Source organism: Malaclemys terrapin, chromosome 5 (genome assembly GCF_027887155.1).
Source record: "Malaclemys terrapin pileata isolate rMalTer1 chromosome 5, rMalTer1.hap1, whole genome shotgun sequence".
Taxonomy (NCBI): Eukaryota; Metazoa; Chordata; order Testudines; family Emydidae; genus Malaclemys; species Malaclemys terrapin.
Window position 1 is genome coordinate 83,464,384 of NC_071509.1, and position 15,248 is coordinate 83,479,631.

The following is a 15,248-nucleotide window of genomic DNA, read 5'->3' on the forward strand; positions in this document are numbered from 1 at the left end:
TCAAAGCAATATTTGTTAACATAAGAGTAAGACATTCACATTTTTCCAGATCATGCTGCTGTTATCCTCAACATGTTTAATTAAAATTAACAGGAGAATCATAACTCTCCTGTGCATGTAAAAAGGTTAGTGTACTTCATAGTTTTATTAGGTCCTCATTCACGGAGATAGTGGAACTCATTAGTCCTCATTCAAAATCAGCAATAAAGAAACCACAGCAAGCAGTGAAACAGAATAAAGGGTCACCATCAGTACACTATAATCAGTCCCAACTTTTTGCAGGTACCAGTCAGTACAGAATGTTATTCAAATTGCACATTTTGATTTTGAATTGAAAAGCTGACTCCCAATATCAAAATTGTAAAAAATGTTGCTGCCATTTTGTTGGCAGCACCCTCCATTGCCATATATGCACTGACCACCCAACTTATGCCAAGTGCTCTTTAGCTTTGTACAAATGAAAAAAAAATTAACGAAGAGCATGGTAGTTTGCTAATACATGGACGAATTCTCAGAGTTACATGCATTCCACGTGGCTCCTGATGCTATGTTAGTGTACTTAGTAGCATATACAGACCCTTGCTGACTTCACTTCTAAAGAACAGCAAAATAAAATGCCTGGCATCAATTGCAAGACAGAGTCAGTATGGAAATGTTTTTCTTCACATTCCTAAAGAACTATTAGACACATGGCAGAGTTAAAAACCTAACCTATTTAAAAAAGGATACTTGACAGTGGCCCCCGTCCCTCTTTAGGTAGGAAAAAAGCAAGTTATAAGGAAGAAAGTTTAGTCATTAGGCTTTACAATAGCATTCCAGGCTGAAAAACTGAATTATTAGCAGAAGACACATCGGCATATGAAGGTGTAATTATTCAGAAAGCCCATTTAAACTGGAGAGAGAAAAAGAGAGAGACTATCCCTGCACCTGCCACATCTCGTATAATACAGAACACTATGTATTAACCTTGCCAGGTTATTTGTAAACAAGGGTTTGTAAAAACAGGATGCTTCTGCATATGTCTCCAGACATTCTTTTATAGCACTGAGCACCAACATGTGATTTACACCTTGAAAACATAATTTTTATACTAAGTAATTAATCCTCACAGCACCCCTCTGAGGTAGCTAAGTATTCTCCCCTTTTAAAAGAGGAGGAAACAGACACAAAGAGGTTAAGTAACTTGACCAAAGCCACAGAGGCAGTCGGGACAAAGCCCAATTTGGGTGTTATGAACTCCAAAATCCAATCTCATACTTGGACTATTAGAACATGTCTCTGATTTGGCTGGCAAAGAGAAAAAAGCTGACTGCTTTAGCACTAACAATTACACCTAGAGTACTTTTTAAATGTCATTTGTTTTTATTTATTGTTGATAAAAAGTAAAGAGCTGTACAGATTATACTTAATGCTTTGGAGCAGGAAAAGTTGTTCAGAAGGGAAAGCATAGGTTACTTTGCAAACTGTTGAAGCCCAGAAATGACAGAATCACCAAATAGCAGGAATTACACACCCACCTAGTAAAAAAAGTCAAATTATTACAGGCAGTAGGAGTTAGTGTAACAAAGATGTTAGTGTAACACTAACACTAGTGTATCCAGTCAGTGTTGTGAATACCTGTGGGAATAATTAAATCACTCCCTTGTCCAGCCAGTCTGCTAGCTGCTGCATTGCTAGGAGATATAACGGATGATATGGGTGATGCTGGGGAACCTGAAAAGGGGACACATTTAATCATGAAAACCCATCATCTTCTTTCCTCAGAAAATATGTACTTTTATGTACAGAGATAGCTTTTAGTATTGGCGATATACCTGTAACATCAACACAAAACTAGAATAGTGTATGGAATAGTTCTTGGAATTTCTGGTAGTGATATATCAGAAAGAAGAAGCTGTTAATATGAAATCAAAGTTATTCCTGACTTAATTGTGTGTTTTCTTTAAAAGAAATTGGCAGTATGACTGGAAGTAATGAATACAAAATGCCAGATATAGGAGGCAAGAAAGAAAACAAATAAAATGACTTTCATACTGATCAATATGGCTGCTTTTCAGCTGAAATCTGATTTTTCTTATCTAAGTAAAAGTCACTCTACCGTTATTATGCAATACTCCTAACCTTGAGGGTTGATACTTGGACTCTGGATTCAATTCCAATTTCAGATAAGCAGGTGCAGGAACAGATTTTAATGAAGTGTAGTAGCTATATGTCTATAATATGCAGCAAGAATGCTTAAGTATCTGAGATCAGGATTGAGCCATTAGGTTGTTAAAATATTGGCCTGTGTGGTTCTCTGTCTAGCAGAAAAAGGCCTACTATAAACATTAATTATATTAAAAATATTGAGTTACGGGCATTGTTGTGTTAACAGTAAGACTGCTGTGCTCCCAAAGCTATTATACATATTTTAACAAGTGATACAGCTCATAGCTTTATACTCTTCCACATCAAGGAAAGCATATAGCGGGGTAGAGGTGTATAACGCTACCCGATATAACACGAATTTGGATAGAACACGGTAAAGCAGCGGCTCGGGGGGGTGGGGCTGCGCACTCTGGATCAAAGCAAGTTTGATATAACGTGGTTTCACCTATAACGCAGTAAGATTTTTTGGCTCCCGAGGACAGTGTTATATCGAAGTAGAGGTGTAATAAAATAGTCAATTTAATTGTATAGACGCAACCATGAAAAATTCACCCCATTTGCCCAGGACAAAATACTTTTTTTTGATGGGTGACTAAATCAGTAATAACCCCCTCCACCCGCCCTCACCCAAATCGATCATCATGGTATTGCAAGTCAATTTTGTGCCTGAGCATGTTAATTTTCATAACATTTTTTGAAGACTGCATAAAAACCTAATGGGTCAATGTGCCCCCAGAAATTATGTACCCTTTAATGGCTTCCAGAAAGGTTATACTTTATTAATTCAGTAACATCCCAAAAGAGCTCTTTAAATAACCAAAGCAAGACTCAGCATATGTTTCTTATACATGTCCTTGTAGCATGGAAAATTTGTCTCCCCTCATTATTCCAACTGTAAGAGCAAAGCATAAAATTTTTAGCAACATCATTAATCTGCACACACAAACAAAGTTAAGGCTGAAAGACATTTATTTAACTTTCCCTATCTTGTCACAGTATGAGGATACGTTTTACAAGAGCGGCAATACCTTAGGTACTAATGTCTCCAATTCTGCAACTGGATTCATGCAGGCACAGAGGTCTGCCCACAAGGATCTTATTACAGGAGCAGTGTCTAATTATGGAATGTAAGCAAGCTAAAAACAACTTTTCATTCTTTAAGTCTTCTTGGCTTCTGGCACAAGAGTATCCAACTTTGCTTAAGCATCATTGTTCACAATATCCTTCCTTCCCCCATCCCATCCCTATTAATTTTGCTCCCCTCCCCCCCATGTATTTGTTTTTTATCCATTCTACTGAATAGAAATCAAAGCTCTTAAAATTTGGCGTTAATCATATTTTATCTTTTTGTCTATTGGGTTATTCAAAGCCTAATTTCCATCATCTCTCATTCATTTGGGAAAAACAATTAGAAATAATCTAAAGTAATTGGTTTTGGAGAAAGACTGGAGTATTATGTTTAAATTCAGGTCAGTTAATGATAATCTATGTTTCACACAGAGAAAGCACAAAGTTCCCTGTTTCTATAACATCTGAAAATTAATAATTTTGTTGCTTACATTGTTAAGCATTTATGACATTTCAGAATTATTAGCATAGCTTGAACAACGTCCTGTACACTTTATTTTGATATTAGTTCTGTTGTACCTGCTCTGTTAAAACTAGTGTATTACTGCCTTAGAGATAGAATGAAAAGAAAAGGGAATGGCAAGCAGTGTTTATTATTTACGCAGATTTTTCTTAGCTGTACTGAATATTTCATCAAACACTCATGAGCCAGAGACATTTTAATTATGTAACAAGTTGTACTTTTTTGCTTCATTTTTGCATTTTTAAGGTTTTACTTATAAAAGCAAGGATATATGCAAGTTATACCTACAACTACAAAGACTCAGTCTCACCGCTGCTCACTCAATATTCAGTCAGATTTTTTAAATTCATAATCTTGCTCTAGATAAAGTAAAACTATATATAATGGTTTATTAAGATTTCATTTGTCCTCTTTCCTGTATTCTTTATTTTCAGACAGTAGATTAAAGAGAAAGTGCTATTATTAGATCGTTTAATAATTTTGCTTTTCTCAAGGTTAGCTTTTTAATAAATCCATTCAAATTAAAGAAACCTGCAGCTCTATGCTGAGCAAGTAAAATGGTGGATCCATCTTCAATATAACCAAATTTTTGTAGCATTTTTAGGACTGATTCTTATGGTTGGTGGCTAAGAACCTTTACAACATATAGATCACAATAAAGAGGAAACAATTTAGTCTCATTGGAACAATCCACTACAGAGCTGGGAAAAAGAATTTCACTGTAATCCTATCTGCTTTAGAAAAGTGAAGTGGAGTGATAACTGACAGTGGGACTGATCTGAGCTATGTTTAAAACGGGAACAATACCTCTAACAGTGATTTAGTTATATAGCTCTAATTATGTATAGAGTTTTTACTATAACAACCTAAATTTTCCCTTCTTAATATAGCAGTTTTTAAATTACCAGTATCCATCAAATAGCATACATACTTTTGTAACACCAAGAATCTTTTCATTAAGAAATCCAACATGATTATAGGAAAGGAACTATTAAAATTAACTGCTGGCTAGTTAAAAGTTACTTAATCTAATATAAGTATTCATTAAAACCCCTTGACAAGTGGATATCAATTTCTCATTTTAGCAACCCAGCAACTGAGGAAGACACACATTTCACACCACCTAAGGTATGCATTGCACATCAGAATAACTGCTATTTATGCTGAAGTGTAAAACAGCTACAGAGTTTGAAAAGAGTCTTAAGAGGCTATGCCTTTAAAAATATGCCTAAATCAGGTAAATTGCTGAAATGTAAAAATCATGTAGGTATACAAGTAGTTTTTACCTTGAAATGGCCCTGCTTCAATGACTCCCTCTTTGGTGCTGTCAAAGCCATGAGATGTTATTTGGGTTTCCGAGAGACCAAGTCCAACTGGTAACGAACGTTTCAAATCCTTGGAAATGTTTGAATAAAAGGGAAAATCCATATAAAAACCTAGATAAGGAAACTTTTAGGCACCATAATATCCTTTCAATTGCATCTTAAACAATTCTGTCTCTAGCCTGGAACTGGTCTTATGGTGTCATGGCATTCTATTGTGATGCATTAGTAGCAAACATTTACAACATAAGACACTGTCTTACAATGTGTGTTAGGTTTCAGAGTAACAGCCGTGTTAGTCTGTATCCGCAAAAAGAAGAACAGGAGTACTTGTGGCACCTTAGAGACTAACAAATTTACAGTTTGTATGCTCATTTTAAAAGAGAGTTTTGATTTGTTAAGTATATGAAAAAAATGAAAAATGAAAACAAAATGAAAAACGAAACAATACTTTTCCTTTCCTTACCAATGTCCTTACAGAAGAAAAACAAGAAGGTAAATTCTAGTTTTTCCAAGTGGTTGAGTGCAAGATTAACTCCTAGAAACTAAAGAGTTAATAGTAATTGCTAATAGAAGGTTTTCCTGTTGTCCCGGTCTTCATTTAGACTGAAAGTTTTTCTGGATTCTGCATCATTTCACTTGTTCTGTAAAGTGCCAAATACATCATGATGCCATTTAGCACATTTTACTCATTCAAAACACTGTGAAAACACTAATAAATCCTTAAAGCTGGTCTGAGGTGGGAGAGTTTGTACTGTCCATGTTTACAAATGGAGAAATTGAGGCAAAAGATTAAGGTACTTCCCAAAGGTTATGCAGCAAGTAAGTCAGGGTTAGAAGACAGAATGCCTTCCAACCTCACAAATTTCCCTGTTCCACACTATGTAAAAATAAAAGTATTAAAAACAGCAAGCAGAAGACACAGACCAATAACTCAGTCACATCACAGTAGATTACATAATCAGAAAACCTTAGCTGCTGACATGGAATTCTGAATCTTTCTAATCTTAGCAAGGTGAAAAAATAAATAAATAATAAAGGAACAGATGAGCAATGCATGAAGTATGCAGAGAAAACAACATTTATTTTCAAGATGCTACTGCAAGGCATATGCAGTAACTTCTTCTAACGTTATATTGTGTATATACATACATACATACATACACACACACACACGCACCACCACACTACTAAGAATTAATATCTTTAAAACCCAAGTGATTTTTTAAATATATTACAGAAGTCACTTAATCTGCAAGCCCCATGGGAGTTGCTGCATAGGTGTGATATTACCTAAAGGCCAAAACTGGCAGTTAGAATGTAGCACTGAATAATCCCAATACCACAGTAATAATTCCCTGCAATATAAATTAACTATCAGGAAAAGAGAAAAAGGAAACCTACAAAACACACAAACTCCAAAGTAATAAAAAGGTATCCTTAGCAGAAGAGACACTATACTTTGGTTAAACTAACCATGATTCCTGATTATTATTTATTTATAAAGGGCCAAACAAAAAGTGAATCATTTAAGTGCAATAATAAAGAAGGAAAAGAAATAATCAGCACCGTGATCACTGGCTGCTTCTTGGGGCATGTCTACACACACAGTGCTGCAGCGGCGCAGATGCACTGCTGCAGCACATCTGGTGAAGACGATTTACGCTGATGGGAGAGCTCTCCGATCAGCATAATAAAATCACCTCTGCAAGCGGGAGAAGCTATGTCGGCAGGAGAATTTGGGCCACACCGGCGCTTATGGTCAGTGTAACTTATGTCGCTCGGGGTGATTTATTCAGAGCTGAGCGACATAAGTTCTGTAGACATAGCCTCAGGGCTGGTCTTCGCTACTGGCCGGATCGATGGGCAGCGATCGATCCAGCAGGGATCAATTTATCGTGTCTAGTATAGATGCAATAAATCGACCATCGATCGCTCTAGCGTCGACTCTGGTACTCCACCTCAACGAGAAGTGGAAGGGGAATCGACAGGAGAGCGTCTCCCATCAACACACTGCAGTGAAGACACTTCAAGGCATCTCAGTAAGTAGATCTAATTAAGTCAACTTCAACTATGTTATTCACATAGCTGAAGTTGCTTAACTTAGATCGATTCCCCCGCCCCCCCAGTAGTATAGACCAGCCCTCAGTCTCAACCTACCTATGGGCATTAGACTCCTATAAAGCTTTGTATTTTAAGCTGAATTTCTAAGAAGTGGGCTGTAGTCCACGAAAGCTTATGCTCTAATAAATTTGTTAGTCTCTAAGGTGCCAAAAGTACTCCTGTTCTTTTTGTGAATTTCTAAAGACTCTAAACTCCAGCCCCCCCATACCCTCTGGCCGATTCTTCACCTGAAGATGTGGAAGCCAAGCCTCTTTCCTGTGAAAGGGTTACTTTTAAGGCCCTTCAAAATCTATTCCGCCCCCCACCCCCAATTCTCTAATCTCCATAGCATATGTGTACTCTCACCACTGCTCTACTGATGAAAGCCTTCATTGCTTGTTTTCTAAGTTTTGACAAAAGTACTTACATGTCTCCTCCCTTCCCTTTAGAACTCTTCTGCTACAATGCCTATAAAAGCCTCAACAATGGTATGGCAGCTGGCATGCTGTGATCATTGCCCATCATAGCAAACAGTATTGTCTCAGGTTTCAGAGTAGCAGCCATGTTAGTCTGTATCCGCAAAAAGAAGAACAGGAGTACTTGTGGCACCTTAGAGACTAACAAATTTATTAGAGCATAAGCTTTCGTGGACTACAGCCCACTTCTTCGTTATGCATCCAAAGAAGTGGGCTGTAGTCCACGAAAGCTTATGCTCTAATAAATTTGTTAGTCTCTAAGGTGCCACAAGTACTCCTGTTCTTCTTTTTTTGAGTATTGTCTCATTGTTTCTTGGTGCTCCCATCTGTTTATCCACCTACTGCATCACTGCTTATATTACAACCAAAAGTATAAGCTCTCTGGGGCAGGGACCATCTTTTTGTTAAGTTTGTACCAGGTTGAATATAATGGGACACTCATCCACGAGTAGCAGCACATAGGGGCCCTACAGTACAAGATAATAAATAAACAGAGGACTTACAATAATTTATTCTAGTAGTAAACTGTATTACCAAGACTTAATATATTGTGAAACTGAGGTGGAATGGATAAAAACCTATGATTTTTAAATCAGATTTTTATTTAAATTGAGTTATTTAAATCAAAATTTTTTTAAAACAAGCCCAAAATTTCAGTGTTTATTGATGCAGAATATTTAAAGCATTTTTATGTATTGTAGTAAATTACGGGCTTACTGTAGGCTGTCAATTTCAAATTTAATGTTAATACAGAGACAGAGGAAAAGAGCAGACTTTTCTAGTCAACTCATACTTTATAAATATGTCAAAATATCATGTTCTTCATTAAGTAAGCATCTATTATTTTCAGTCTAAAAATGGAGCAAATGCCGGTAAACTAAGCTAGCTAGATTAAAGCTAGCTTAGGTTCCAGAGCAATGAAACTGCTTCAGCATGCACTACAAGCCCACCCAGAATTCTGGGTAATTACTCACAGGTTATCCTGCACTGCCCTGGCTTCACTGCTCTGGGGCCCAGGCTACCTAGGGTATGTCTACCTGAGCTGCAATCACAGCCTGTGAATGCAGTATAGACATATCCTTAGCGTAAATGCTATACAGTATCTGGTTGCAAATCAACATGTTTTAATGGCAATACCAACCAATGACAATCAATTTTATTTTTTTTAAATAGTGGAAAATAACTAAAAAGTACAAATACTAAACAAGAATAGAATCAATTATTTAAATCAGTGTTCTTGCTTGCCGATTTATATTGGTGATTTAAAAATCAGTCATCTCTGACCTGAGGGGTTTTGTTTGTTTGTTGAAATAAACAAAAGAGGTGTTTGTTCTGGACATACGAGTTCTTGCATGAAAACTTGGGTTAGGTTTTTTGGCATATAATCTCAGACACCTAATTATGATTTATTACAAAACACTCCTAAATAAGAAGGCTGCCAACAGCCCATAATGGTCTTGATGAAGGGATTTATCACCGACAGTTGTTATAGAAAAAAAATTGAGATAATTTGGAGAAAAACTGTGGGGAAAACGTGAGAGGCATGGTATGTACATTCCTATTTACAACAGTAGATAAATGATATGCGTGGCATGGGAGACTTATTTTTGAAGGGTGCAGGGATAAAAAGTAAGTGGCTTTGACTTGCATTCCCTCAGAAGCTTGTTATTTGGTACAAGGTGGGCAGTGTGGTGAATAACCTCATTTTAAAGGAAAGTGACTATACTTTGTCTCATTTGACTTTTTTGTTAGTCCTGGGACAAAGTCCATGCAGTTGACCTTCACTTTGTCAGTGTAGAACCTATGCAGTCCCCAACTTCCATTGATGCATACATTTAAAGACTGAAGAGTGGTTTTAGCCAGAAAGGTGACCCAAAAATGGTATTTTGTAATCTGTTGCATCTGACTCCGGAGCTGCACTGGTACAGCTGCTTTGCTTTAGCGCTTAGTGAAGACGCTACCTATGCAAATAGGATTTTCAAAGTTCTAGGGATCTAAAAATGCTGAAGGTGCCTAGTGGGATTGTTAGGAGTACCTAACCTTAGGTACTCTTGAGAATACCAGTAGGCACCTACTTGCATCTTTAGGTGCTTAAGTATATTGCAAATCCAGCCCCATGTCCTTCCAAGTTATCAGAATTACTAGATCTCATCCTCTCCCAACTGATTTTTAATTTATAGATTGGAAGAGAAAAACAAGCTTTCCTGCTTTTTTCAACTTCCAATTTGCGTTTCAACTTTGCTTGAACTAGTCCAAATGAAGAAAATATTCTCTGCACTGAAACCAAAAATAACTGGGGCAAAAGTTCTCTCTACAACAAACAAACTACTGATGGTCGGCCAAAAGTAAATACCTGCATTTGCTCCATTTTAGAATGAAAATAATAGATGCTTACTTAATGAAGAACATTATTATTTGGAAATATTTATAAGGCTTGAGTTGACTAGAAAAGTCAGATGTTCTCCATCGGTTTCTGTTGTGTACAGTGATCAATAGCACAAGTGTGGAGTCCCAGGAGAAGTCTTGTCAGACTGTATATTCCAACATATAAAGTATCGATGCCAACGGTACTGACGAAGCAATGTAGGTCACCAAGGAACATGATCCACCAGCCTTTGAAGGCTCATAGTTGTGATGTAGTTTCAAAAAAGCCAAGTTAGCATGACGACTTTTGGCCTTCTTCTTGGTCAGTATCAGAGACTGCAGTCAGTCCCGAGTCCCATCTGGAGATCTTTGTTCTTCCCTGCCTCCGGGAATGAAAGACTAACCCAAGGAGGGCTGACTAGAAGGCTCAGAATGCTCAATAGCAGCATGAGGTCCCTCATGGCTAGTAGATCTCTCATGTCTCAGAGTGGCGGCTCTGTAGCCAGGACCACTTGTTGAAACCTGGTTTGAAGCAGGAAGAGACTGTTTCCGAGAGGATAGCTCTAAGTCACACATACTCCACGTAGATCTTTCAATTGAAAATATTTTGTTAATGGGCATCATGAGCCCTCTGTGTGCGCTTAGGAAAAGAGGGACAAGTGGCACACTTGCTAGCAGTTAGACTCCCCTAAACAAAACAAACATTTTATAGGAACATCATTAGCAGGCATAGCAGTCTCATAAGCAGGACAGATTTAAAATCTGGAGACCTGTTCTCTGTCATTGGGCCTACTTCTCTGTACTGAGGTGAGAAATTACTTCATTTTTATTTTTTAAACCAATAGACAAATAAAACTTATCAAAAACTACAGTAACTATAATTCTGAACTCTCTAAAAACTATGAAGAAAGGAGAATGACACTGACAGTGGGCAGTCAGAAGGAAGGGAGTGGTGTTTGCAGCTGTTCTACCCTTTACCTTTGTTGTAGGAAGTGAGAGAGTACATGGGTAAATGCACAGCCCCAATTGACACTGCTGGCTAAAAGATTCTGGGCTCGTGCATGGGGAGCACAAACCTACAGCGGAATCTATGTGGACAAATGCTCAAACAAAAACCAGAGTTCTTGGTATAAACCAAAAACTGACTAATATAATATACCTGATACAACACTACATACATTTGTAAGATTTGTTATCGAACATGACTGACAAAGACTTCGTAAAGTTGCAATGTTCTACATATTTTAGTCTCAGTAAAATTAATCATTTTACTTTAAAACTAAAAACCAGTCCTGAAAAAATCAAGTTTGAATTTGAGACAATATCAAGCTATGGTTTGGATTTTTTGTTTTTGGCTGATGGTTTAAGTAGCAAAGAGATTCCATAATCAGAACCTGATGACAATTTGTGGATTAGTAACTTCCATAATTTATTTTCAGTATGCACTGCTTTCAGTAGTAAAAACTTATTTTTCTCATTAAAGTAAACAGATAATTAAGACACTTCCATATCTTTTCAGACTTCAGTCCCATGTTAGAGCCAAAAAAGATCAAGAATGCATTTGTATCATGTGATTGCACCAGCATAGGTTTACTACCTAACTCCATGTTTTTCAGGCCCCAACATTTTACTTAAGTTTTTCTTTCAAGTTTTCTGGATCTAGAGTTGAAGGCAATTAAGACAAAGCTTAAATTACAGAAAGAAACTACTGTTTTAAAGTATGTTTAATTTAGTTCCCCACAAAGATTCCATTAACTGCTACCCTAGCCTATATTTATATTAAAATACCTAAAAGAAGCTAGTTATGTATGCACTTGAAGTAAGGATAAGTTATAAACAGAAAGATTCAGGAAATCTAGAAATTGAACCATACGTGTGAATACACACTGTAAGTTATTAAAAATCCCTTGACATAGAAAAGGAGAGTGTCAAGCTTTACTTTTGAATTTCCTGGTTTATGTCATCTGATAAAGGGGAAAAAGCCTACCACATTGTCAAGTTTCCTAACAGCTGGACATAACATTATCTGAACATACTGGGTTTTTTTTCCATTTCATGTTTTAACAGAATTAGAAATAATTACAAACCATTAGTACACAGTTCCTATAAAAAGGTATTTTACATGATGGTCTGTAAAGCTTTTTTGTGTTTTTCCATCAATGCGAGAGACCAGTTTTTGGTCCAATACATAATTCTGCTGCTGCAAGTATACTGTCACAGGCCCGACTGATATTTTATAGCCAATTTAATTATAAATCGCAACATATAATATTATGATTAAATATTGTAATCAGCAGTGGGAGAGCTAGTGCATCATACTGCTGAAGTAATTCAGTACATTTAGTAACAGCCACAGGCTAGGCTCAAACTATGGAGTTAGCCTGCTGATGACATTCAGTTACATTTAAAAAAAAAAAAAAAAAAATCTATCCAAAGATTAGACAGCCTTCTTAAAATAACTGGTCTGGTCCACTAGTAAGTTTATAGAGGTCAGTGTGTTCTATGCACAAGTCTGCAATCTGCATACATTTTAAAATATTCACTCTTTTCAGAGGAGAAATAATTAGTTTAAGTTAGTTTACAGTACCACTATGGTCTCAAATTAAACATTTTCAATTAAATCTGTTTTAGTGATGAGAGTATAAGACATCTAAAACTAACATACACAACTTAAAAACCACTACCTTAAAGGGGCTTTATCTTGGAGTGAAAAAAACAAACAATGTTAAACTATCAAGTTAGTTCCTTGGAAATACAAGCTAATATATAACATCACTCTGACTCCATTACAGAAAGCACTGGAAAACAAGTGTGCTGTCAGGAATTAGGCTCTTATTTGAGCAAAAAAACCAAAACCAAAAAACAACAAAAAAATCACTTTCTTGACAGAAAGTGACTAGCCAGTTCCAGTGCTTTTTTGTTTTGTTTTTTTAAATGTGTGCTCCAGCGTGAAACAGTCAAACAGAGGAAATATACATTTGCCCTAGGTGACTTATTTATGGGAAATTCATAATTACTCTACTCTGAAAAATAACTGCTTTATTAAGTGTGTGTCTGATACACAGTGACATTGTGCTATAAGCTTTTATTATGGGTAGAGTTCCACTACTGATAGTAGTATTATTGCCCCTTGGCCAGAGCAGTTAGCTAACCTGTTCTTTCCTTATTCTGGCTTGTGTTCTATTAAGTAGTTTCCAAGGGAGGTTGTGGAATCCCCATCATTGAAGTCTAGGTATACTTGTTCTGCCTCTGCGCAAGGGGCTGGCCTAGATGACCTGAAGGTCCCTTCCAGCTGTGCATTTCTATGATTATCCATGTGACCAGTGGGGAACATATCAAAACCTATAGAGCATATGGAGCTTATGATAGTTTGTATAACACTTCTGTCTGTCTAAGTGTATTTTAAGTGAAAATAACTTTCACATCACCACATTATGAGGGTGGGAAAAGTAGATTTTATACTTAGGATGGCATATTTTCAAGACGATTTCACAAGATTGGAACAATACGACTTACTACAATCATTTTTGTTATGGATCTTGACTGGGCTGTTTCTTTTCCATTTAAAGTTTTATCCTCTCTTAGTCACAAAAGGTAGTGCTGGAAGGGACCTCAAGAAGTCATTAATCCATTCTCCTGAGCTGAAGCAGGACCACCTAAACCTAGACCTTACCTGACAGGCATTTTTCTAAACAGTTCTTAACAGGACACTAACACCCAACTTGCTAATTTCCCTAATATTAGGCAGAGACCCCGACAGCATAGTGAGGCAGTGTGGCCTCCCTCCGAGCCAGAGGGGGAGGGACAACCACCACCCAACTACACACAGCTCATGAAATACCACAGGACAGCCGCACTGTGTTCGTAACACTCATCACCAGACTGGTCAACAGTTCAGGATCCATGCTGTCAGGCAAAGATGGTGGGCACACAGTTTACAAGGACTGTTGAAAAACAGCACGAAACAAAGTTCGAAGCCCATGGAATGATGGGATGGAAAGAGCCACACCATGGAATGGCAAGCATGCCCCCATGATGCACTGTGATCCATTCCCAGAGCTCCCGGCAGCAGAGGGTGACGTGTTGCACAGTGGGATAGCTACCCATAATGCAATGCTCTCTGTCGACGTAAGAGCAAGGACTGTGGACGCGCTCTGCCAACACAAGGAGTATTGTGTGGACATACACAACCGATGTAATTAAAGCGGCTTATCGTTGATGTAACTTAAGTACTTCTTTGGGAGGAAAGTGGAATAAAAAAAAAAAAACTAACCCACTTATGCAACCCATTCATAAGAATTTAGGGAATTTAACTGGGAAAGACTATATATTGTTGTCTCCTTAAGGATGAATCAATCCTAATGAATAAAGCAACAATTAATGCAGATTCGTATTACCTTCTTTTCCATTTTTTCAAAAGCACTGAAGTGACTTAAGAGCCTAAATCCGATTGTCAGAAGTCATTTAGGAATTTAAGTTCCACCGACTTTCAATGAGTCAGATCATTGGCTTTGTCTGTTCATCATGTCCCATCTATTCCTCACTATTAAGATACTTGCCATGGTCACTTTTGCCTTGACTAACATGGCCTCCCAGTTCTCAATCCCCAGTATACTCATTGTAAAGTCATCTTCCTCCCACTACAACCATATTACCCATAATTTACACTTCGCTTTGAATCCATCTATTGCTTTCCTGCATTATTACCATTCTAAGCTCACCTCTTAAGCTAAAATGCCCCACTATCTTGCCCGCACCTACATTTGTGTTTTGGTTTTCCTCTACACCAGGGGTGGCCAACCTCAGCTTGAGAAGGAGCCAGAATTTACCAAAGTGCATTGCCAAAGAGCCAGAGTAACACATCAGCTCCCCCCGTCAGCTCCCCTGCCTGCCCCCAGTGTCTCCTCCCACCCGCCAGCAGCACCGCCAATCAGCGCCTAACCCTCCATCCCTGCGTCTCCCACCCGCCACAGTCAGCTGTTTTGTGGTGTGCAGAAGGAGGAGGAGGAGCAAGGGCACAGCAGACTCAGGGGAAGGGGCGGGAGCCTTGGGGGAAGGAATGGAGTGGGGCTGGGGCCTAGGGCAGAGCCAGGGGTTGAGCAGTGAGCACCCTGTACCACATTGGAAAGTTAGCGCCTGTAGCTCCAGCCCTGGAGTTGGCGCCTAGGCAAGGAGCTGCATATTAACCTCTGAAGAGCCGCATGTGGCTCCGGAGCCACAGGTTGGCCACCCCTGCGCTACACT

The 15,248-nt window shown here is 38.0% G+C and overlaps 1 protein-coding gene across 4 annotated transcripts in view; it reads right to left on the reverse strand.

Annotated features, from left to right (window-relative positions):
- Positions 1-15,248, reverse strand: part of ARFIP1 (ADP ribosylation factor interacting protein 1) — a 64,480-nt gene that overhangs the window by 20,443 nt on the left and 28,789 nt on the right. For 3 of the 4 annotated variants that reach the window (XM_054028863.1, XM_054028862.1, XM_054028860.1), the window contains 2 exons: positions 5,026-5,134; positions 1,618-1,713 (listed from right to left, as the gene is read on the reverse strand). In XM_054028863.1, coding sequence (XP_053884838.1) covers positions 1,618-1,713; positions 5,026-5,134 — 205 coding nt within the window. The remainder of the gene's footprint in view (positions 1-1,617; positions 1,714-5,025; positions 5,135-15,248) is intronic. The other variant, XM_054028861.1, reaches the window with a different exon arrangement.